The following is a 23,491-nucleotide window of genomic DNA, read 5'->3' as shown; positions in this document are numbered from 1 at the left end:
ATGGCTAAATGCATTTGCAGTTTGAAATGTAAGAAAAATGTGAAAAACAAAATCCAAGGTATAAGACTGTATATAACAATGGCGGGATTTATTTTTGGCTTGAGCTAACAAACTATGTTCATTATCTAGCATAATAATTTAGCATGACAAGCTACACTGCCCGTCTGATTTGTAATGATTTTTGCCTCTGCTAACATTTTTGTCATCAACCTTGAAGAAGATACTAGGTTATGTTATGGGTATTGTAGTCTATCTAACTGTCATAAAAACACCAGGACCTGACAGTGAAAGAGTGTATTTCTCAAAACAGACGTTGAATTCATAATCAATAACAATTAGGCTGCAGGCACACAGTGAAACATTTCCTACCCAGTAGAAGGCACTATACCCACTTGATAGTTAGTTAGTCAATTACCACCACTAGAATTACATTGAATGATTGGTTATCATGGGGAAACAAACTGAAATATAGTACCACGTGACATTCCAGCTCGGTTCCCGCCGCGGTTCGAGATCTGGTACCCGGAAATAGAGGCGGAGTGGGAGCTCACTATTTTCACTCCTCTCGGTTTAGGTGCAGATAAAGTGCTTGTGTTTCAGAAGAAGCAGACATCTAAACAAGTGAATTTGACGGTCAATTGATTGGAGCGGGTGGATTACAAATTTGTGGATTAGGGTTAAGGTCGTCGCGTTTCCTTTTTGATGTAAAACATCTCGAGCGACCCAGCAAGTTTGCTCTCTCTGTCTGCCCTCGTCGTCTAGCTGGTCAGCTTTCAAAAGTTCCGCCCTCTGGAGAGACAGGTAGCTAATGCGCTGCAGGTGATGTAAGTATGATGATGATACATGTTGCCCCCTCTTCGGATGGCGTTACTGTTATTACCAGTGGAGTTCTGGAGGATTGCATTGGATTTTCTGCATTTGCCATGTCCATTTCTAACAACCATGCCACTGATTTCCTGCACTGTGCAAACTGCAGCCAAGTGACCCACTTTAAAAAAAAAAAAAAGATTTCCAGGATCCTCAAATTTGTATTTCACCTACAATTTTGTGCCACATTAGGGCGATAAATATCATATGTGAATTTAAGGAATCAGGTGTTTGAGCTCCTCTGGTAATACTGAAGCCGTCTGAAATTGCTCTAAAATTACAGCCTTCCTGAGGCAATTATCACTTTTCTGACGACCTCAGGTCTGCACAACACTGTACTGCAGACTCTGCATAAATATGACACCGCTCAGCCTGAGGAAGCCAGGCTGTTTTCACCAGTGAGGTACACGAAATAAATGAGGACTCTTGTATCTCATTTATCTCATTCTATTCAGTATATCTGGACAAATGCACTGCTGCTCACTCACTGCACTTCCTTCTGTAGCTGCAGATGTTCTGTATTTTATACTGCTCCAATGCACATGTACCGAATGTTAAATGTGGTCATATGCATAGTCGACTGTCCATCATATGACTTACACTATCCTCTTCTTGTTCTTGTATCATGTGTGTTTCGGTGCACCCAGAAACCTTGTCATATACCATAATGCCTCGATCATCAAGAAAAATGTTTGGTGCTTGGTGATTTAAAAAAAAAAAAAAAGGATTCTCAGCCTAATTATTTGCTTCCACTCTGAAAGTGACTTAACACTGGTGACAATCAAGACTTTTGACTATTTTGTGAACTAGTAAACCACCTTGGAGCAACAGTCAATGGAGCCCTCCTAGTAATATGCTGCATCAGACATTTGCTTGGGCAGTTGGTTCATTTTGTAAAGCAGGCTGTTGGTTTTCATGTGTAATATCATTAGATGGCAGCAGATGGCAGTGTAGCCTCACTTGTCAGTGAGTCTCCAAGGCCCTAAGACTGGATGCACAGTTTGTAACCTTGTTCACTGTTGTGGCCGTTGTTGTTTAGTGGTTAATGGTGTTTGAATCATTCAACAGTTGTGCAACAATGGAAACGTTGTGAGCATCAATATGTGTCTCATTCTTGTCTCTTTGCAAATCAAAACTTGTTTGCACTCACTTAAATCTGTTTGATGCAATGTCTTTTCAACATGAAGTAATGGTGCTTTGCTGTCACACCAGTCAATGTCCTTACTTCTCTTCAAAAGATTGAAGCTGTTTTGTTTTATAAAGGCCTTTTCTGGAATTGGACTATTGTGCCACTTATAACCAAGACTGAACCTTTGAAGACTTTTTATTTAATCGGATTGCAGACATGTTTCAGTCTCAGTTGCTCTTGTTACAAACCCTGACATGTGACTGTTGAACATGATATTTTACATATAATTTTAGCTTAAGTGTTTTGGATTTGATTTGATTTTTAACACTGGAGCAAAGTGGACCTGTGTTTCCAGTTGCGATGATCTGAAATGGCAATGTTTATTTTTCCTGTCTGCAGATCCTAACTTGCAAGAATCTAGGTGCATGTATCAATAACAATATACCACAAAATCCATAGATTACAGCTTAAATTAAGGCTGGCACTCCGTCAGAGAAGTACAGGACAGGAGTCATTAGTTAGCCATGGCCCCACCAGGCAACACGGCCCTCAGCACCCACCTCCCCCTCTGTTTGAGCAAACAATATACTAACACAAATTAGGACTAGCTGCTTTGTGTCAATTGAGAGTCCAACAAAGATGCTAAACAAAGTGATATGTCATTAGTGAACAGGTGGGGAAAGAGAACATAGAGCTGTTGCCTCTCCAAAAGTAATGAAGAGGTCTCCATGGCGACCGGGCTGCCAGTTGCGGTCCTTGCGTCGGGGGGCAGCAGAGATCAAAGACGGCTGTGCTTTCCCTCCAGACTTGAGGGAAGAACAATCCCGGTGTAAGTGGAGGGTTAAACGCTCGGGCTTTAGGGGAAAAGCCCCTCATTAAACCTAACCAAACCTCCTTCAAAGCCATTCAGTGTAAGAACTGACATGTTATTCCTATGACACCAGGTAGATGGTTTTGAACAGTCTGAACTCTCCAAAGCCAGGGAAAAAGAAAACTAAGCCTGTGATCTCTGATGCTATCCACATGTTCGGGCTGGAGCTGCTCCACCCACAATAAATGGGGATCTGAATTGGTGGACTCACAGGATGTAGAACCAGGATCAAAGTGTAGTGTAGGGGTAACAGTGCTTGACAAGAAAAATAGCCTACTAAAAAATCAAGTCTCCCTCTTAATCTTTTTAGTTGGATTTCTATGTGTGACACCTCAGATCAGGGAGCACAACAAGCTTATCTGTTGTTTCCAGCTATAGGGAACAGTAGTTGTTATTTACTAATACAAACTGAACTGCAAGTATAGGGGAATATTGTGTATTGAAATTCAGTGTCATTATCCTTTTTAAGGCAAAGATTAGCCTAACTTCTCATCTGAAATATCTTGTCAATTTGTTTGTTTCAATGTGTAGAAATATAATGGATGTTATAAGCAAACAAAGTGGAAAGCATATGAACCCTTTATGTCCAGCGCTGTTCCTAATATGCAGAACTCTAAGTTTGGCTAAAATATAATAATTCAATTGTTTTTGTATTGCATTTCATATTTTTTATATTTAATAGAAATGTCATCAAATTATCGCTGACCAAGCATGCAAAATTGACCTGTATGTTGCAAACTGGGCTAATTATTTTCTGAATGCCAGTAGCTCACACTAGGGTCCAGACTGTAACTAGTTGAGTTTCAACTCTGTGTGATCATGTGTTAAAATAACCAATTACAAATTGGAATACAAAAACAACATACTGTAGTACTGTACAGTACTATGGGCTACAGTTGAGCTTCACTGCATCAGTCAAAAGTTGAACCTGGTATACTAAGAAATAATTTTGAGAGGTTTTAAGCCACATACTATTATCAGCAGAATAGTTGACAAAATATATTGGCATTTAATGGATCTTTGAGACTTGCATTCCATAAAGAAACAGGTGCAATGGTCTAATTGATAAAGGCTTTTAGCAGTTGAACTTAATATTTTCTTTCCAGGAGCATTTATTCTCTGACTGCTCTCTTGCTTGTGTCATGTGCTAATGCCTGGGAACTCATAACAAAAACATCTTAAAATAGTGAAAGGACAAAACTAAATTGACAAAACTATTGAAACATACTGAGCACTATGGCACTATTTATTAATCTCTGAATTTTAATGGTAAACCATTTTGGTTTGGTTAAAATACGCTAACAAATGATGTTTTTTATACCTAGTTCCTAGTTCCTGTGAAGATACAGATCTGTTGTGTCATATTTCCTGACAGAACTTTGAATTTTAAACATTAGGTTGAAATTAAAACTGACACAATAAGCAGAGGTTGGCAGTTATATAGTAAGTTCCAAAAGGAGATTTTCAGCATTTGAAAATTTTGATACAGAGCTGACATTGAAGTAAACACTCACTATGAAATATCTTTGACGTTATTTATATGAAAATGGTTGTTTACAAAATAGAAAAGGTAATTTTGCAGTATGATTTGATGTATATGTATGATCTATTTTGGAAATGCTGAACTTTCTTTTTTTTTTTTTTACCCTGAACTGGATATAGCAGTATGGACTGGCACTTCCTTCCCAGTGAGCAGGAAGCTGCAGTCGATGTTGGCTTTGGTCGATGAACCGTGTCTCTGTTGTGCTGACAGACACCAACTTTTCACCCGGCGCTCTTTGGTGATGCTGCCTGTTGTTTTGGTCTCTGCCTCTAAGTTGTAAAAGGATTAGGTTTTTGGGGGTGATGGTGAGCACTGAGGTGTGCCAGTGTTGTAGGACAGTCCTAATTAGATTACTGTAACCCTCATATGAGGGGCGACACCCCTGGTGGTCTGGTGCTGTGACACATGGGACACACTGGGCTCAGCTTTTAGACTGGGGAGAGGTGGGAGAGCGAGCCCTCTGAAAGGCCAGCCAGGGGGTGGGCTCTCAAATCCTTTTTAAGCCTTTTGTCATTTATACAGGGATTTATTTGTCATTAAAGAATAATAATTGGATAAGAGCAGCATTTGTGGCACAATTAGGGTTTTGTCTGATAAAAAAGTTGGATATTTATTTTTACCTTTTATAAAACGTTTACACTCTTTCGGCACCTGTGCATGGGACTTAATTTTTTGTTGGAAAATATAGTAAACAATGAGAAACAGGATATACCAACCTAACCTGTTTCAGGTCAGGTCATTGCCGAAATGTCATCCAATTTGTCAACATCGCCCTCCATTGCTCTGCTTGGACTCTGTTGCCCATTTTCCTGATCCTGCTCTTGTCAGAATGCTCATTCCTTTACTGAAATGAGCATGTTGGTTTCCCCAGAGTTAAGCTCCCATGTTCAAGTTACGTCTCTCTCACTAACTTCCCTCCCTCCCCCACAACTGAAACTGATGTAATGAGTTATGTGTCATTTGGTAAAGCCATATCTCTGTCATACCCTCCAAGGAGGCACACACCCACTGTGTATGCTTTATTTGTCGTTCTAAATCACGGTACTTCATGACCCCTTACTTGCCCCCTCTTAATTGTTTTGTATGCCGCTCATTCGTATCGTCATGAAATGAATAATGGCAGGAAACAATATCCAGATTACATAACGCATGTGCATGGCTTTTGCTTGCCAGTTTAACTTTTCTAGATGTGATTGCACTGCTTGGCGATGCTTTGAAGGGTCCGATCATGTCAGTGGATTGGGTCTGCTGCACTGCACCATCTGTGTGGGACCTTAATAACTGGGCTGGTGATTTATTGCCTGTACTCAGCAGTGTCTTTTTGAGAGAAGCCCAGACAAAAGCAGTGACCCTCGCCCCCCTGCTGTTTTTAATAGTTCTTTAGGATGTCCACGGAGAGAAAAAAAGTGGTAATGTGGAGGCTTCAGCCTTTTAGGAGGCAAAGTGAAAGAAGATTGAGTGGCTAAAATGAAAGTGGATTGGAGAATGTGAGAGTTTTTCCGGAAAGGTTCAAAAGATTGTCTACAAATCAAGCTTTTCAGGAGCCAAAATGCCGCATCTGTTTAGGCGAGTAATGATCCATTTTTCGTTCATGTGAATGTAGCAAGTGAAAAGAGCCAAACACCGCTCACTGTCCAAACACCGCTCACTGTCCCATCACTCAGCATCCCAAAGGCTGATATCGTGCGGCGGTGTTGTCTATTGCTCCAGTAATGTCCGTAAGCCTCCAGTGACCCCTCTCCTCCTCCTCCTCCTCCTCCTCCTCCTCCTCCTCCTCCTCCTCCTCCTCCTCCTCTCCCTTCCCCTCCTGAGGGCGATAAGGTGCTGCTGGAGAAAAGCTCGCCTTATCTCTCCCCTGAGCTCTGAAGCAGTCATGTTTTATGGGTTGTAGCTCTTTTGTCTCCTTGTTCTCTCCCTCTCCCTGATCACTCGCACTCATTCCTCATGGAAGTTGTTTGAAGGCCTAGAATAGCTTTGGAAAAGGACCCCCCATCTCCATCCCTCTCTCCCTCTCTTCTCCTCCTCTGTTCCCTCTTTATTGAATCCCGCCTCCATATCATTTATCTCTGCACCCCCTTCTCCCTTTTCTCCTCAGTTTGAGGGGGCCTTGAGGGGGCATCCTCTTTTCTCTCCCAGCTGGGTTTGTTGACACACAGTCAATCTAGGGTTCTCTTTCACCTCCGCCACCCCTCTTTTTAACACCACCCCCCTCCTCCACCTCTACCCTCCTCTTTCCCTGAACAGTAAAGCTGCCACAGCTGTGGACTGTATTAGCATAGCTGCTGAGGAGTGGAGGGGGGGGTTGCTAAATATATTACAGCCATTACCTTTTGTTCAAGAGTTGACAGTTTTAAAACATTTCAGCTTTTCTCTGTGCAAAGGGAAAGAACACAAAAGAATGCCACGATGATTTCATTGTAACAGCTTTTTAAATATGGGCCAGAGGGAGAGGAGGGGGAGCAAATGAAAAGCTGTTTTCTGTTTTTTGTTGGAATGAAAACAAGTGAATATCTAATTAGTGTAGTTGGAGAAAAACAAAACAATGAAATAAAAAATAAACCATCAAAGAATTAACAAGCAATCAAGCTCATATTTTCCACAATTAAGAAACGGCATTGTTTTCCATCATCTGACATTCAAATGGCAGGTGGATGAATCTCGCTTTAAGTTAATAGTACAGTGAAAAGGAAACTTGCATTGCAGCTCATAAATCGTGATTGATGTTGCATTTAGTCTGAATGATTTTGTTTTCTTGCACATCAACAGGTGTTGGAATGAACAAGTCCAGGACCAGCGGGGATAAGAAGTCTTCCCAGCCTCCTCTGAGCAGGATCACCCGCAGCTCCAGCTCCCAGGCCGGGCAGAGCGACCCGGCCCGGCCCCAGCACTCCGGGCCCGGCCCATATGGGAAACAGCGCAGGAAGCAGACTGACTCAGCACTGGCCCAGGACCTCAGCCAGATGAGTGTGAGTGGACAGGACATTTTACCTGCATGGTAAGGCCACAGCATAGAAGGATCATGAAATTATTTTGTCCTAACTTTTATTTTTGTTGGTGATTGTCTCATCAGAGATCAAGCAGTTAAAAGTAGGACCTGGACAGTGTAATAAAACGCCTCAAAAATCCTTTTTTTGTCTTGGCCCTCTCTGTAGTAAAGGTAAGATGCCAAAGAGTACCAGTGAGCCAGCGCAGGCGGGTCAGTCTTCTGGATCCAGACCTAGTCAGGACCCTCCGTCTGCGTTTGCAGCCAAGCCGTCGTCCCGGGGCGGTCTGGCCTCTGTGGCCCGGCTGGTGAAGCTAGGCCGCTGTAAGAACGTGGTGGTGGTGGCCGGGGCCGGGATCAGCACCGCCAGCGGCATCCCAGACTTCAGGTCGGTGTTTGAGGGTTTGTGCTCTCTGGAATCAACAGCTTCGCCTTCATCTCTCTCGCTACCATTTATCTTGCACTACTGTATGATTCCTTGCATATTTTCATTGGTTTCTATTCAGTTTCTCTCCAAACTAACATGTCGCGGCAGGCTAGTGTTGTCGTTGGAGAGACTGTCCTGTAACCAAGGGGTTTCGGGTTTTATGTTCAAGAGCCATTAATCCTGTTCAAGTGTTGACAATAAGTGACCAAGTTGGGATTTAGTGTAAGTTGCTGTTTGATATGAGCAACGCCTAAATGCCCAAAATGTAAACGTCAAAATGTTTGTACTGTCCCACTTCTAGAACGCCAGGAACCGGCCTGTACGCGAACCTGGAGAAGTACAACATCCCTTACCCAGAGGCCGTTTTCAACATCGACTACTTCTCCAACGACCCGCAGCCGTTCTTCTCCCTGGCCAAGGAGCTGTATCCTGGCAACCACCGGCCCAACTACATCCACTATTTCATCCGCATGCTGCATCACAAGGGCCTGCTGCTGCGACTGTACACACAGAACATTGACGGCCTGGAGAAAAGTGAGTGCGGCCTTAAAGGGAACAAAAAACAATGATGTTGGGTTCCGTCCCAGAATGGCTGAGAATTAACTTGTTTCCTCTGAATGCCAGTTGTAATATTTAATCACCTTCTTCACAGCGTGTGGCATCCCAGACGACAAACTCGTGGAAGCTCATGGTAGTTTTGCCACAGCCTCCTGTCACCTGTGCTACACTCCGTACCCTGCTGAGGAGGCCAAGGTATGGGCCAGGGGTCAAACACCTGTCAAACTGTGTAAGATAGCACACTGCCTTGTTGCATTTGATGACTGACTAATCTTTCCTTCATTCACTTTTGTTTCACAGCATGCCATAATGAGTGACAACACCCCCATCTGTACATTCTGTGCTGCAACAGTCAAGCCTGACATTGTGTTTTTCGGAGAGGATCTTCCTGAGAAGTACTTCCTGCATTCAGAAGACTTCCCCAGAGCAGACCTGCTGATCATCATGGGCACGTCTTTACAGGTAAACACCAGCCTTTTAGTAACAGTCTTAGATTTCTGCCACATGAATCTGTTATATGTTAACAGAAACACACAATGTTCCAGATTGAGCCATTTGCCAGCCTGGTGAACACGGTGCGCTCTACAGTGCCGCGTCTCCTCCTGAACCGGTACGCTGTGGGTCCCTTTGAGAAGGTCCCCCTGCGGAGAGGAGACCACATGGAACTGGGTGACTTGGTGGACACGGTGCGGAGGTTCGCTGAAATCCTTGGGTGGAACAATGAGATCGAAGACCTGATGAGGAGTCAGGAAAATGCGGTTGGTTCTGTCTTAAGCTCTAAGCACTAAGAAAAGCTCTTGCATTTTATATACTGTACGTCTCTATTTGGGTTCTTTATTTGACAAAGTTACGTACCACTTAAGTCATATTATTATATATTTTACAAATGGATAAAAATCACTCTTCTTATAATCCAAAGTTTTTTAAATGGAAAGTTGGCAGTTTATGTTTTACTTAGATATTTAGAAAGTAGAAAGGAAATGGAGTAGGGAAGACAGACGGGAAAAAGCTCTGGTCAGTGGGGGTAAACATTGAGACTTAACCGCTGAAGTATCTGGGTGCTGTTACAAACTATATCTTCTGACTTATGTTAATATTATTCCCCTCTGTACAGAGCATCCCTACACTGGTGAGCAGCGGTCCATCGGCGAGCGGACAGAAGCCTTGCCAGAGCAAATCCAACGGCCTGGGGAGGAGAGGAGCGTCGGAGCCACAAGGCAGACGGCCTCCCAAGTCCAGACCAGGAGCTCAAAGAGCCGCCACCAGCGGCAGCGAGGAGACCGACTCAGAGACGGACAGCAAGAGCTCCGCATCGTCCAGCCCAAGCAACTGAAACTCAAATTTTCATGATGCATCCCATCATTTAGCACAGAAGACACTGGGAAGGTTTGAGACGGTTTCTTCTCTTCCCCTGTGCATGCTAACAAGTTGAGACTTCTAACGTTATCCTGTATATGGTATATGTGTGTGATTCTTGATACTATATTCTAATAGAGGCAAAGTGGATTGCAAGGAGGAAAGTGTGTGTCAACTTGCGTCTGCATCTGGGGCCAAGTGTGTGTGTATGTGATGTGTGCATTATGTCCATATGTGTATCATATACAAGCATTTTTAAGCACTTATTTTTTCTCTTCCCAAGTACTTTTATATTAAATACATATATGCTGCTTTACACTGGACGCATCAGAAGTAGTAGAAACACTAAGAAATGTCTCAACAAAATCCAAGTGTGTATGTGAGTGTTTGTGTGATCGAGGCCAATAGACTGTTAATTTGTTTTATATCAGTACAACACTGTGTTGTTATATGAAACAATATTTAATAAAGTATTGTGTAATTTGTACTTCATCTTCTACCTTTTCATACAGTATCCCTTTTTGTACCGGTCCCAAAAAACAGACAACAAAAATATTCTTATGCTCCAGTTTTAATAACTTTGCAACAGAAGCCTCACTACATTTATTAAAAAAAAAAGTGTGATTACATTTACAGTATGCAAAGAATGTGCAAAAAGAACACACAAAATTATTCTTCCCATCACATATTCCTTCCAGATGGAGGGAAAGCGATCAACATGCATTAAGTGTATTTATCCTATTGTGCAAAAACTATCAAGGGTTGCATTTACACAGGAGCACAAAGAAAATCACTATTTTAACTGTGTCCCATATCTGACCTTTCATAGCTGTCTAAGCAGGAAAAAAATGATTAGCCACAAGAAATTCAGGTCTGCCTCAAAATGTTAAGTCAGCTCTGTAGTGACTATAAATATGCTCTGAAAATTAAATTAATCCTGATTTGTAATTCTACTCATTTAAATTATGTCTGTGTGAATAGATAATAGTGGTCATTAAGTTATGTGGAAGTGTGCTTATAATTAATCACTATCAACTGATTGACCCGTTACTAATCCTTGTAACAAAGCAATAAAACATTTTCTCGGGTAAAAGCAATATTCAGGCAAATTCCTGGTATTATAATTGGCAAATAAAAGAAAACTTTTATACAACAAGTTTATCAGTAATCCAAAGCGAGGGGAGATACACTCAAGGGACCAAGTCTGTTACAGTCATGACCATCCATGCAGTTTTCTTCAGCAGGAGAACTGGCAGCCTACACACCTAATCAAATTGTAGCAATACATTTTAAGGAACCATAATTTTGAATCTATACATACACTAGATTTATATAAAATCAGCAAAGTTTTCAATATATATATATAAAAAAAAATCATACACATTTCTGAGAATTGATTCAACACCATGCAGAATTGGCAGAGGACAAAGTACATCGATAGAAAACAGTCATTTTGTTTCACACATTTCTTTGTCAAGAATCCACGATGGGTAAGGCAGAAACAATCCAAATACTATTCATCCACCACAGGAAAATGTTGCATCTCTCCATTGAAGTCTTTAGCTTAAATGAAACAACAAATGATACACGTTATAATAGCTATGGTGAGGGCCTTGCAATTAGGTGATGGTATTCAGTAACTATTATTATTATAATAGTGACTATAGCGCTCAGCAAAAGGCGGTCGCAGTTGAAAAGGTCGAAGAAGTCCACAACGCCTTTCAAGGAGACAGCAGTAAGCCAAGGAGGCCCGTCAAAACTCAACAAGTTGCCTTGGCGACCGACTGGGGTGCACCATTCACTGATAATTACACAGCCAAATTTAGACTCATTCTATACTGTTTATTTAAATTAAACTACTGACACTGCCTGAAATCTAAATATACCTCTGTCTTTTGGTCCATTGTGGACATTGTGGAGTAGTTTCATTGTATACAGCACTTACTATAATTCCATGTTTTTTTCTTGTGTGTATAATGTGCATTTGTATCGTGTCATTATAGTGGACAATTTCATTATTTAGAAGAACAATATATGAAGAGAAAAGAAAGACATAAGCGCAGGTAAGGAATGATTACTTATTCAGACCCCCAATTTACATTTTTGTCAAACTATGACAACAGTGCTTTCAGTGAGATACACAAGATCCAGTAAAAATGATTATCTACCTCTATTTTGTCAATTTAGGGAAGGGTTAAAAAAAAATGGGGAAAAAAAAGGTGCATGAAATGAAAAAAAAAAACATCACAAAACAAAATCATGTTAGCGTTCTATGCATAATGGTGCCATTGAGAAAGTCTTCCTGCCATGTGTCAAGTCCCGCTCTGCTTTAGAGAATGGCTTGTGGGCATGAGAGGGCCCTCTAGTTTCCTGCGGAGCGGAGATGTGTGGTGGCCCAGTGGGCAGAGCCTGGGCAGAGCCTAGATCTGGAGTTCACTAGTCAGAGTCTGATCCCGAGCTGTCTTCAGGCGGCTGACACAGAGTTTCGTCGAGCGGCGCTAGTGTCCCGTCCTTCCGAACCCCCATGGGCCGGATCAGGTTCTGCCTGTGGACACAAAGACCAGAACAGAGCATCAGCAGTCCTGAAAGGAAGGGATGTCCGCACGCTACATGGAGAGGGGCCAGACAACAAGAGGACAAAATAAAAAAAAAACATGAATAACATGAGTGTCTTCTTGTCTGTCAGTTTTCAAAGTGAAAAACTTGCAGACAAAATCCACCTTTTGCTTAGGACCCAAGCCCTTTGTATCCGCGGACGGCGTTAAGAGGGCTTGCTGTGGCCGTCGTACATCTTTACTCTCTCTTGCATCCAGAGCTCAAGGACCCTCGGAAGACAAACCCCTCCCCCTTCACAGACACTCACCCCCGTTTGGCCATCCTCTCTCCCACTTGGCCCTCCTTCCTTCCCCTCCTATGGCAGTTTAATTACAGGATCAGCGCTCAGTCTAATCTCCTCAAAGCCATGGCTGCCCCTTCATCCTAATCCAATTATATCTGCACTGTGTGTCACCACTTCCCTCTAAGATGATTTATCAGAGAATTATCTAGTCAAAGATTTAAAAAGGAGCCATTTGCATTCATTTGTAAGACTCAAAACATAAATGGCCTTGTAAATTCCTAGTTTGTCCTTAAATTTAAATTAGCCTATCATGGGAAAACCACAGTTACAAGTTTTCAAAAAGACCCGGAGATTAACCATGGCCTGACAAAATATAAGGGAAATTTGAAGATTTATTTGATGTCCTTTCAGTGATGTAATCTGCAGAGAGGCAGCAAATAATATGTGGTAACTAGAGGATATAGGCTGGCATACAAATACATCAAATACACATTTTTCAGTTGTGAATCCTGCACCACATTACTGACAGGTAATCGTACCGGCCGCCTGTCTACAGCCTCATATCATCAGTCAAAGACAGCAGGTACAATGAGCAGTAACAAGGTGAGGGGATAACAAGTCTACTGAAAACAAAACCAACAAAAACATGTACCATCCATCCAATCCCGCCTCTCCTGTGTTGTATTCTCTCCACCAATTAGTGCAAAAATCCATCCTATCCTCCTTAACACTGAGAGGGGACCGGGGCCGGCAGATGTAAGGGGGAGGGGAGGGGGGTTGGGTAAGAATATGTGCTAATTGGAGGACCAGTTAAGCAGTTAGGGAAGCACATTCTTGCAGGCCTCTGACCGATCTCCTGAGAGCTTGTATTGGGGCAGCGCCACTGGCTGCACCTCTCCCTCACGACCACATCTCCTTTTACACCGAGGAAGAGAAGAAAGAGGATCCAGCCGCGGAAAGGAATCTACTCCTTGTGGGCACACGTGCCTCATTACAACTCAACCCCCTCTTTGGCTCAACAATGACAAGGTCAGCTTTCTTATGTCGGCAAACGTGTTCACCCGTGTTTCTTCTTCCTCTTCCACGTTCCACCCAAATTGCTTTGTCTAGCTGTGCGTCTGTCTCAGTCCACTCCCTGTCTGGGTAATGTTTGGCTCCTCAGAATGAGAAGAATAAAGTCGAGACACACGTTATTAAAAACCCGAATGTGGCACATAAAGGAGCCAAAGCCTGCAAGTCAACTGTGTGTGCCAATTAGGTGATAATTAATGGAGCGGTGGTAATGATGCTGCACCGGCGAGTCGGCAGCTTCCATTTACTCCAGCTGAATGCTGCGGCGTGCTGGAAGTCCAGGCCTAATTGAAGCTGGGGCTAACGGCAAGAGATTCTTCCTTTAATGAATCGGTTGGCAGGGAGCGAGCTCGCTGTTACCTTTGTACAAGCATCATGTTTGACTAGCGTTAGCCTCTGCTCGCTAAGGAAAGGTCAACACAAATACAGCAGGGCTCCTAGTTGAAGAGACAATAAATCATACAAATAATTCAGACGGGGGGAGCAACAGTTGTTCATCGGAAAAAGGTTAATCACCTTACTTGAGGCTTTGCCAAGAAAAGGCAATTCATTATCTACCAAAACACTATTCATTTATTTTGTATATTTACCTTGACAACTTGTCAAACATGTTGACGAGTTTCTGGGCTTCATACTCCTTCTGCTCCTCAGTCATCTCTTCTATGGGGTTGGGCAGCGGCTCCTCAACATGGCCTGTGATGGGGTTGATGCTGGGACAAGCAGAGGAGAAATGGGTAAGACAAATGTAGAGCTTCTGCTTCACAGCACAAGGCTTTATACTAATAATGCATACAAGTTGTCAAACAATTGTGAGATTGATAGGTCTGTTTTAAATCCTGTCCACTCACAAGGGTTTAGCAGATTTGTATTCCTCTGTGTCCGAGTCTTCGTCATCAGAGTACTGAGTCTCCCCTCTCCCTCCTGCCAGAAGTCCTCGGGCCACCAGGAGTCCGGCTGCGTTTCCATACCCAGTGTACTTCAGCAGGTTGTCCACTACGAGACGACACCACAGAGACAGACGGTCGTGTAAATGTACATGTATAAGCACATGAAGTCCTGTTGTTACGCGTAGGGCTGGGCGATAATTCAATATTATCGTTTAGTGTCTTTCAGTGGAATCATATTGTGAGGATATGGTGATTTTGGGATATATTCTGCTGTCTAAATTGATGATAAGCAAATTGTATTTAAAAACTCTACCATGAGGCATGGTAGGAATATTATTTGAAAGTTTCAGTTTTGTCACACCTACCATTACCATTCGTTTCAATGGGATGAACACTACTTTGATTATTTAACAAGTGACTTTGCATACATGAGCCATATTGTGATATATATCAATATTGAAAAAAAATCCTTAAGGTTATCGTGATGTTGATTTCAACCATATCGCCCAGCCATCATGCATCTAGCAGTGCACTATTTTTTTCCGTCAATCAGCCCCTACCAAAAACATGAAGCCTGTTGCTTCTCATTTCCTGTATCTACTGCTCCTCCCCCCATGTTCCTCCCTCTGCCCCTCTCACCGCTCTCTTTGCAGAGCACAAAGAGAAACTCTGCAGCACTCTGCTTTACGCCCATGTCTACATGGGTCATGAGGCGGACCAGCTTGTTCCTGATGGTGGTGCCGATCTCTGGCCTGATCTTCACATCTTTCAGTGGGGGAAGAACCTGAGGATGCAGGCATTTAAAAGAGTATAATGTTTTATTAACATTTTGGTCACTGTCACCTAGCTCTGGGGCTTAACCACTGGCTTATGAACATATACACCTTATCCGATAGCTACAATTAGGTAACAAGAACCTTATAAGATACAACATAGGTACATATACAACAGCTATAATTAGGTTTTCGAGTGAAATTCAGTTTTTTTGTGATATCTTTATTCTCTTTTTCGCTTGACCTCAACAGCAGGGAGGTCAGAGCTCAAGACAGAGCATCACCCTGGAGCTGGGGAGGGTCCAGTGTTTTGCTCAAGGACACTTCAGCGTCAGAATGGAACAATTCAGTGCTGAAGTTCTTGATTACAAGTCTGAACTAACAGATTCAGTTGCGAGTCTCAGAGCAGGGACAGAATTAGAAACTAATGATCAGCTCTCTTGCAGGGTGTCAGAAATGTTATTCGGTTTGTTATCATTGTCTCTTAGCTATTTACATCTGACAATCTGACAGTAGCTGTTGTATTACCTGAGCCTTGATATATCTGCGGATCTCCCTGTGGTGCCTGGATCCCTCAGTCATGAGGCTGAGTACTGGCGTCAGACCCTCCTTGTAGTTGGAACCCTGCTTGGTATGAGACACAGAACAGAGATGTGACGGCCCGACCACAGACACACCACAGTATGTAATAATATGTAACAACATGTAACAATAGGTAACCCTATGCAACAGTATGTAACAGCTGTAGATGTTGGAGCTGCATGGTTGTGGGTCAACTGGGTAGTTTCCCATTAGCAATAAGGACAAGGGTCATTTGAAGGATATTATGTCACCTTATCAGATCTGGGGATTGTTTCCTTAGCACTTCTACTCTTTATTTGATATTTTTAATGAGATAAAGACAGGAGAGATACGAGAGAAAGTGAATGATATGCAGTAAAGCTCAGTGTAAAACACCTGAGTACATTGTGTTTGTCTTAGTTTGCTTGGCCAAGGAGCATTCCAGTCTAATCAGATCTGAGGACTGACTGGGTCCAGCGCTTACTCAAGCTGTTAAACAAACTGGTTTTAGCAACGACCTGAAGCCTTCACAAGAAGTTTGCAACTGTGCACTAGACAGATCTGCAACATGGCTGGCTGGGTATAGGTGCACCTGGTTATGAAAAATGTCTTTCACACCATAACATAGAAAATTACATCATTCTTGCATGTTTTTAGGAGGTATGAAGGCTACATGTAAACAAAGATAGTAGGTGTAACCATTAACAACAACACATTTACAGGTATGTTGGACAAGTGTCACAACTGATTCCTCAGCAGCTTACTTGACTTATTGTGTACACGTTAAAAACAACACTCCAGTTATTAATCTAATATATTGCAGTAGAAATACTCTATTAAGGACCTTTATTGAAGTAAAATAATTAGAGGAAGGTCAATCTTTCAGTGTGTAAATGATTGCTGTATCATGTATACTCTGTACTGGCCGCTGAGGATGAGCATTACCTTGTCTATCCTTTTCTCCATGAAGTCTAGCAGCACCTGTACCGAATCCATGTTCTTTCCACTGTATTCCTCCTGGCCTCCCTGGACAGGCACATCGATTAACACGTCCAGGCAGGACACAGGCAGGTTGCTGAGCAGGTTAACAGCATGGCTGAAAAACAAGGAACAACAACAACAATAAGCGTAAACAACAGTAAACAACAGAAATATACAAAAAGAAATATAAGGCAAAAATAAGGAGTGAAAAAAAGGTGAGAAAAAGAGCTTAATTCAGCCAGCATAATCTCCTCAGGCAGGTCGTTCCAAAGTCTAGGAGCCCTGATGGTGCGATCGCCTTATAGCCACCAATAGCGACCTGCCAGATGACCTCAGGATGTGACCTGGCTCACATCGGGTTAAAAGGTCTGTCATATAGCTTTGTGCCAGACCCATCCATGCCTTAAAAGTGATCAGTGAAATCTTAAAACCAATTCTATCAGGGAAAAACTAAGAGGTAACCAATGTAAAGATCACTATTAGAAAAAATATTTAATTTTGGAAATACACTTTAGTGAAACAAACTAATACCTAAACAAATACATTTGATAAATATTTGATAAACACAAACACATTAATATTACTTTTCTATTTTTTCTATTTTCTAAGTAAACCAAAACCTCCTTTCTAATCAGCACATTTCTGTCACATATTCAGGACATTCCTTCATTCAAACAAACTACGACAAAGTCGACATCAGACAATGGACAAAACTCCCATGACCAGTTCAGCCACAGAGCTCACAGGTCAAAGGGCCACATCAATCTCTTTTAGATGACACTGTTTAAATTTCAGTCTATGGCCCAACATTCCTGGCATTCTCGCATTACATTACAATCAAAAGAATGTATCCCCCCTGAATCAGGACAGCTAACGCCATTAAAAGATGAGACGCCCAACAAGTTAAACATAAGAGACATCTCTATTTTGCCTGCAGTGTTTTTATAAGATGGGTTCTTTCACTGTTGACAAATATGCATAGAACCCTATTTCAGTGCTGAAGTTGTATCCTACTGAAAGAAAGTGATGCAAGTTCACCCAGGGGTTAAACTGGGCTGGAGCGATCCGGAACAACATTCTAGCACCCTCAAAAATAAGTAAAGTAAGTAAATAAATAACTAAAAGTCTTCATTAAGACTTATTAAAACATATCTTGTTTAGTGTTATCTTTATAGAAAGAATGCTGATGGTCATATAGCTCCCTGTATTTTTCCACATTGGTGATTAACTTTGTATCGTCCATCTTCACTTTCTACACAAACTCTCTCTGTCATGTGGATTTGTTTAGGATTATTTTCAGTCAATATTGTGACTTGTGATTGGACAATCTTTGGACAACCATATAGGACCTATCCATCTATCCATCTCTCTCTCTCTCTAACCCAAATACTAAACATCTAATCTGACTTGTTTTAGTGATAATTCAATAGACTCTATATTCATTTGGCATGTGATATTTCAAAAGCAGATAAAATGTTCATCATCCCACAGTGACTGTGTTGCTTTAAATTTGACATTAGTGCTGCCTATTCCCTCAACCCCCCCACCATTTTCCCCTGGTCACCGTCAAGAGTTCCCCCACCTTCCAAATCCCAATTTAACCCCTGGGTACACCTAATATATGAAGAGCAATGAGGAAGGGGGCTTCCCACCTGTGTGCTTCCTCTGTTTTCTCCTCTGTCTCAGTCTTTAGCATCAACAGATGACGCATGATGGCGGCGATGAGGCGGAGCTGGTGGTCACCATCCTATCAAATGAAGGATGTACAACAACATGAATTTCAAGCAAGCATTTCATTGTTCAGAAGAAAGAAGCAGAGGGAAAAAAACATGTTTATTAGGCTGCAGGGATAGAAACCTGGAAGCACTGCCTAATTGCAAAAATGGGAAGACACTAAACTGCCCATCAAATGATCATCTGAAATCCAGAATTAAACCTTCAAAATTAATGAGGTATCACAACTAGTCTACATAAACAGTCAAGGGAGGAGAACAGAGATAGATGGAAATAAAGAGGGGATAAGCATAAGAAATTGTATGAGACTGAAGCAGTTACTATGGTGATTCAGAGAAAGGAGGGGGAAGAGTAAGTTAGGATTTCTAAAACTTCCAAGAGGACAGCAAACATAAGCCAAAGACTCATGGCTGTAAACAAGGCCAATTATATCTGCATAAGGTGGGAATAAGAGTCTTCTCATAATGATATCTGATGATAAAAGAGCAGACAGCCATATGGGACTAGACTAGACAGCACACCCTGTTCAGAAAGATCCAGAAAACACCAATGGGAAAATCGTGATAGGGCTTTAGTTCAGCAGCAACTTGTGTAACGGCATATTCTCTCTTTCACAATATCTTAGTGTGGCACAAAAAAGTGAGCACAGAGGGCTGAGTACCAGAAGATCATTGCACTAATACTCCCTGACTAATCATGGAAAGCCGAAAAGGTGCCAAAGGGCTTAGGCCAGGTCAAATAGATGATAAACCTCGTACGGTGCCAGAGGCTAAAGGGATCACAGGCCTTTTGGAAACACTCGGCCTAAACCAGGCATGCTTAGTGATTAGCCTTCATACCACGTATGTTTGTTTGTAGAGAGCAGATGGACAATGAGGTTAATTTTTTAAATAAACTAAAAAAAAATAGATATCATCAGTCACACATTATGTTGGCTGAAAATAAAGACATATTTTGTGCATGAGAACAGAAAAAATGGGGTATGTCAAAAATTAACTCCATATAATCATTAACTACATGTGCATAAATTCCAAAATAATAAGAAATAATAAGGAAAAAGGTGAATATCCCAACACAAGCTTATGATGCAAAAATGAATACATAAAACGAGTAAAAAGGTGCCAAAACAAAAAGTTCAAAACAGCATTTTGGTTATAACATCAGTTTGCTCTGGCAAATGCTTTTTTTGTGTGTCATAAGCCTTTGGACATTCTCCTTTTTTCATGATAGTGTGCAGATACATTTGTCTTCCTGATAAGTCCGTTGTGCATGAATTGAATCTTCAAGTCGTCACACTGTATTGTCATGTATATCAAATCAAGATACAGTACATTATATATTACATTTACATTTTTGGCATTTAGCTGATGTGCTTACCCAGAGACACAACGAATGAGCAGTTAAATGTCTTGCTCAGGGACACAAACAGGACAGATAGTGGTGATGGATACAGCTTGGCTGTCGAGATCAGACCTATAACTTTTCAGTTACTGGATGGTCTCTCTAGCCATTACTAGGCCACCCTCTAGGCCAACGCATAACCTACTCTACACTCCATACTACCAGTCTGAGCTCGCAACAGACACATGATAGACATGTTATGTGGACACATAGAGTACCATTACCCTCTCTTGCAGAAAACAACACACTCACCTCATCACCAGCATCAGACAGTGTGAGGTTGAACAAGGCTTTTAACGCTTCCATGGCTCGCTCATTGTCCTCTGCAGGGATGGGCAGGGACTGCGGGTCTTGGGGGGCGGCTTCATACGGACCCACCCAGCGCACATCCAGGGTGTGCTCCAGCACCTCTGTCAGCAGTCTCACAGCATGCAGCTCTCTTCGCAGGCCGCCTCTCACATCAGGTCGCAGGGCCGACAGCAGGAAGAGAAGGCGCAGTGAGAACAGGCCCACCTCGTGATGCCCTGCGCGGGCCGCATGCAAGCGTGCGCACAGACCGCGTGCCAGCTCCACGTCTGCACCGACCTGCTGAGCTGCAACACTGTTGAACACCACATTGCAAAGGCACTTCAAGGCCTCCACCACCACCCTCTCCTCCTCTGCTGTCTGGGTGTCTTCCTGAAGGTGATTCTGGTTGTCGCCTCCTTCCTCACCACCTTGCAGCCTGGCCAACCCAGCCAGGACCAGCATGCCTTCCCTGGTGGCTACAGGTCCCAGGACACGCTTGTCACGGGACAGGATGCGGAGGGTCTCCAGGCAGGCCTTCTGACAGCTTGGCTGCACCTGCCTCCCAAGTACTGTCAACAGGCTTTGACACAGCTTCTGAAATGAGACAGAGGGAGAAGCTTGTCATTGTAAATTACAGGGCTGCCATGAGCATAACACTTAATAACAAACAATTTAGTACTTACACTACGCAGATTTTCCTCCTTTTGGTCAAAGGTGAAAGTGTGACTATTCTGAAAAAGACAACAAGATGCTCATTATGGCCACCAACCAATTGAACCTGTGTGTATGCAGACAGACTAAATATGCCGTGTTTTTCTCTCTGAAAACAGAAACTAACGCCATAATTGTTTGCAAGACTGGTTTAAATCTGACAGCTTGGAGAAATAGCTAACGTTAGCTGCCATTAGCTAGCTAACTCTACGTGTAGCCAAACCATGGTTTGGTGTGGTTAAGTGAGATTGTCTTAGCAGGCATCATTAGCCCATCAACCAGCACATCAGTGTAACAAACGTATCGACATCGTGACAATAAACACATTGCTAGATGTAAAGGCTTGGTGTGTCATCTTCAACGTTACCACAGGTTGCCGGGTGATATTGCTAACATTTTAGCTAATTTAGCTTTAGATGGTGAAAGCTAGCTGCTTTAGCGACCTAGCTAGCTAACGTTAGCACTATCGTTTGTTTTGGTTGACGTCAAAACGATCAGAGCCCCACCTCACCTCTCGATTATATTGTTGCAAAAGCTTTTCAATTTCCTCTTCGTTGTCAGCTTCAAGCTGTGACAAGATGTTATTCAAATCCATGTTTGAAATGTCAAGGGAACGGATAGGTAACTTATGAGCTTGCTAAAGTCCCAGTATATGTAGGGCTGCTAGCTAGCTGGCTGGCTAGCTGAGTGTGTGTGTGTGAGTCTGTCAGATCTGGCTGCTGTCGAGAGGAAAACTGGAAACACCCTCTGTCTCCATCACACTGGACTAACTTTACACCTCAGCTCTACAGCACAGCAGCTGCTCCAGCCAAAATACATGCATATGAATAACCAGGTGGCATATTTGGTATATTATGTGGTATATGGCAAGGTATAAAAGATTAAATAAATAAAAATAACGAATGAATGAATGAATACAAATATCAACATTATTATGGTGTGTAAAATAGCAGCAGTAGAACTGCTATTTTTTTTTTTTTACTGACACAAAGATAAAAATGAATTCAGAATATGTATGATATGAAAACATGAATATATGAAAACCTAAACAAATAAAAACAAATAAATAAATAAATATATATATATATATATATATATATATATATATATATATATATATATATACTGTATATATACATATAAAGGTGTTAACAATACATAAATATCAATATATAACAATGAGAATGATATGTGTATATGGCGAAAGAAGAAAGACCCACAGCTAATGGTATCCTAAAATCAATTATACCTATATTCAGGTTATGCTATGGACATTTGAGAGTCAAGGCAACTGATTTCAAAGTCAGTGATTCTCCCATAGTGTATTATAAGGTGTCTTGTCAGAGGTAAGGAGTGCCAGAAGCCACAGGTAGCCACCGAGTTTCACTTGTTGGTCTCCCAAAGAAGGGACAAGTGGTGTAGCCCGACTTTACTGACAGAAATTCCCTCTGCATTCTGCCTTTTCCAGGGTCAGTGCAGGGGAATCACTCAGACACTTGCAAGGTTTTTGTTGTGCCCCTTGTCTATCAATGAATGCTCTAGTGATGTACACAAACATATTAATTCTTCTGCTCCCTCAGGAATAAATAAAGAAACCAGATTCCTTGCATTTGTTTTCTTCAGAAATACTGGTTTTAAATGGCAAGGTGGCTCAATTACTATGAGCCAGGGCAGTCTAATTAATATTTGCATGAACAATTGCCTCCCAAAATTAGAAATCAAGAAATTAAGACTCAAACTAAACAATAATGACATTCAGCATGGAGTTGGTCCATTGACAGTGAATGGGAGACTTATAAAATGGTTCTTGTTCAATTCTATAGTTGCTGTCTTATTTGAATCATAAAAATGCACCAATATCACCAGGTAATCCTTGGTGCCATCAGTCTTTTTGTATATCTGTGGGACATAATAGATTATGTAGCATATAGGAGGAAGTGAATAGGCTATTTGACAATTTCATCTGAACTCTTTTGTATTTGGAAGCAAAGGTTGAAAATGTATTAATTACTTAATCGGTGAGCAAAATGTAACACAGTGGTAGGCTTCTATACGACATGCAGGGTTTTCCCCAGGTGATCTTACGTCATCTCCTCTTCTATTTCTGGATACCACCTACCTTGATGCCTGACTCCTGTAGCCTAAGGAAGAGCACTAAGCTTGAAACGCATTGTTTATTCTGCATGTAGTATAGAAGCCTCACTGTTTTCTAGGTGATACTATGGCTTATGGACAAAACACTTGATGCTGAAATTCTGAAAAAAATGCATTTTATATGCAACAGTTGCCTTCCTGTTGCTGCAGAAGGTTCAAAAGCCTCTCAAGCAGTGAAGAAATAAAAGTTGGGCAGCTTTCATGGACTGAGACTTGCAGGAGCCAGTCAGCATTGTGATGCACTACTTATGTGACTCAGCAGAAAATATACACCTCTCACTTAGGTGCCACTTTAGACTCACCAAAACAATTACTAAAATGATCATTCAGTTATTCATAATCACAAGGGTGCATGAC

At 41.9% G+C, this 23,491-nt stretch overlaps 2 protein-coding genes across 4 annotated transcripts; one reads left to right on the top strand and one right to left on the bottom strand.

Annotated features, from left to right (window-relative positions):
* The first annotated feature begins 580 nt into the window (after nt 1-580).
* On the top strand, nt 581-10,167 carry LOC139659435 (NAD-dependent protein deacetylase sirtuin-3). Of its 2 annotated transcripts, XM_071537710.1 has the most exons (8): nt 581-824; nt 7,177-7,405; nt 7,563-7,781; nt 8,122-8,354; nt 8,473-8,573; nt 8,679-8,840; nt 8,924-9,136; nt 9,493-10,167. In XM_071537710.1, the coding sequence occupies exons 2-8, from the start codon at nt 7,185-7,187 to the stop codon at nt 9,709-9,711; spliced, it is 1,368 nt and encodes a 455-aa protein (XP_071393811.1). In that variant the 5' UTR covers nt 581-824; nt 7,177-7,184; the 3' UTR covers nt 9,712-10,167. The 2 variants fall into 2 exon arrangements, with proteins under 2 accessions (XP_071393811.1, XP_071393812.1); XM_071537711.1 differs by lacking the exon at nt 581-824 and having other exon boundaries at nt 7,306-7,376.
* A 136-nt stretch (nt 10,168-10,303) lies between these two features.
* ric8b (RIC8 guanine nucleotide exchange factor B) lies at nt 10,304-21,655 on the bottom strand. 2 transcript variants are annotated; one of them, XM_071537704.1, is made up of 10 exons: nt 21,492-21,655; nt 20,953-21,000; nt 20,234-20,863; nt 18,499-18,593; nt 16,811-16,961; nt 15,833-15,931; nt 15,171-15,315; nt 14,493-14,637; nt 14,235-14,354; nt 10,304-12,279 (listed from the first exon to the last, which is right to left on the bottom strand). In XM_071537704.1, exons 1-10 carry the CDS (start codon nt 21,573-21,575, stop codon nt 12,171-12,173), a joined length of 1,626 nt encoding a protein of 541 aa, XP_071393805.1. In that variant the 5' UTR covers nt 21,576-21,655; the 3' UTR covers nt 10,304-12,170. The 2 variants fall into 2 exon arrangements, with proteins under 2 accessions (XP_071393805.1, XP_071393807.1); XM_071537706.1 differs by having other exon boundaries at nt 15,833-15,928.
* Nucleotides 21,656-23,491: the final 1,836 nt, after the last annotated feature.

This window comes from Centroberyx affinis, unplaced genomic scaffold, assembly GCF_046629955.1.
Source record: "Centroberyx affinis isolate AG114_WGS23_722 - 3 ecotype Tasmania unplaced genomic scaffold, CSIRO-AGI_Caff_v1 ptg003110l_1, whole genome shotgun sequence".
Taxonomy (NCBI): Eukaryota; Metazoa; Chordata; class Actinopteri; order Beryciformes; family Berycidae; genus Centroberyx; species Centroberyx affinis.
The sequence above is the reverse complement of the archived record's forward strand: the minus strand, read 5'-3'. Positions and strand labels throughout refer to the sequence as shown.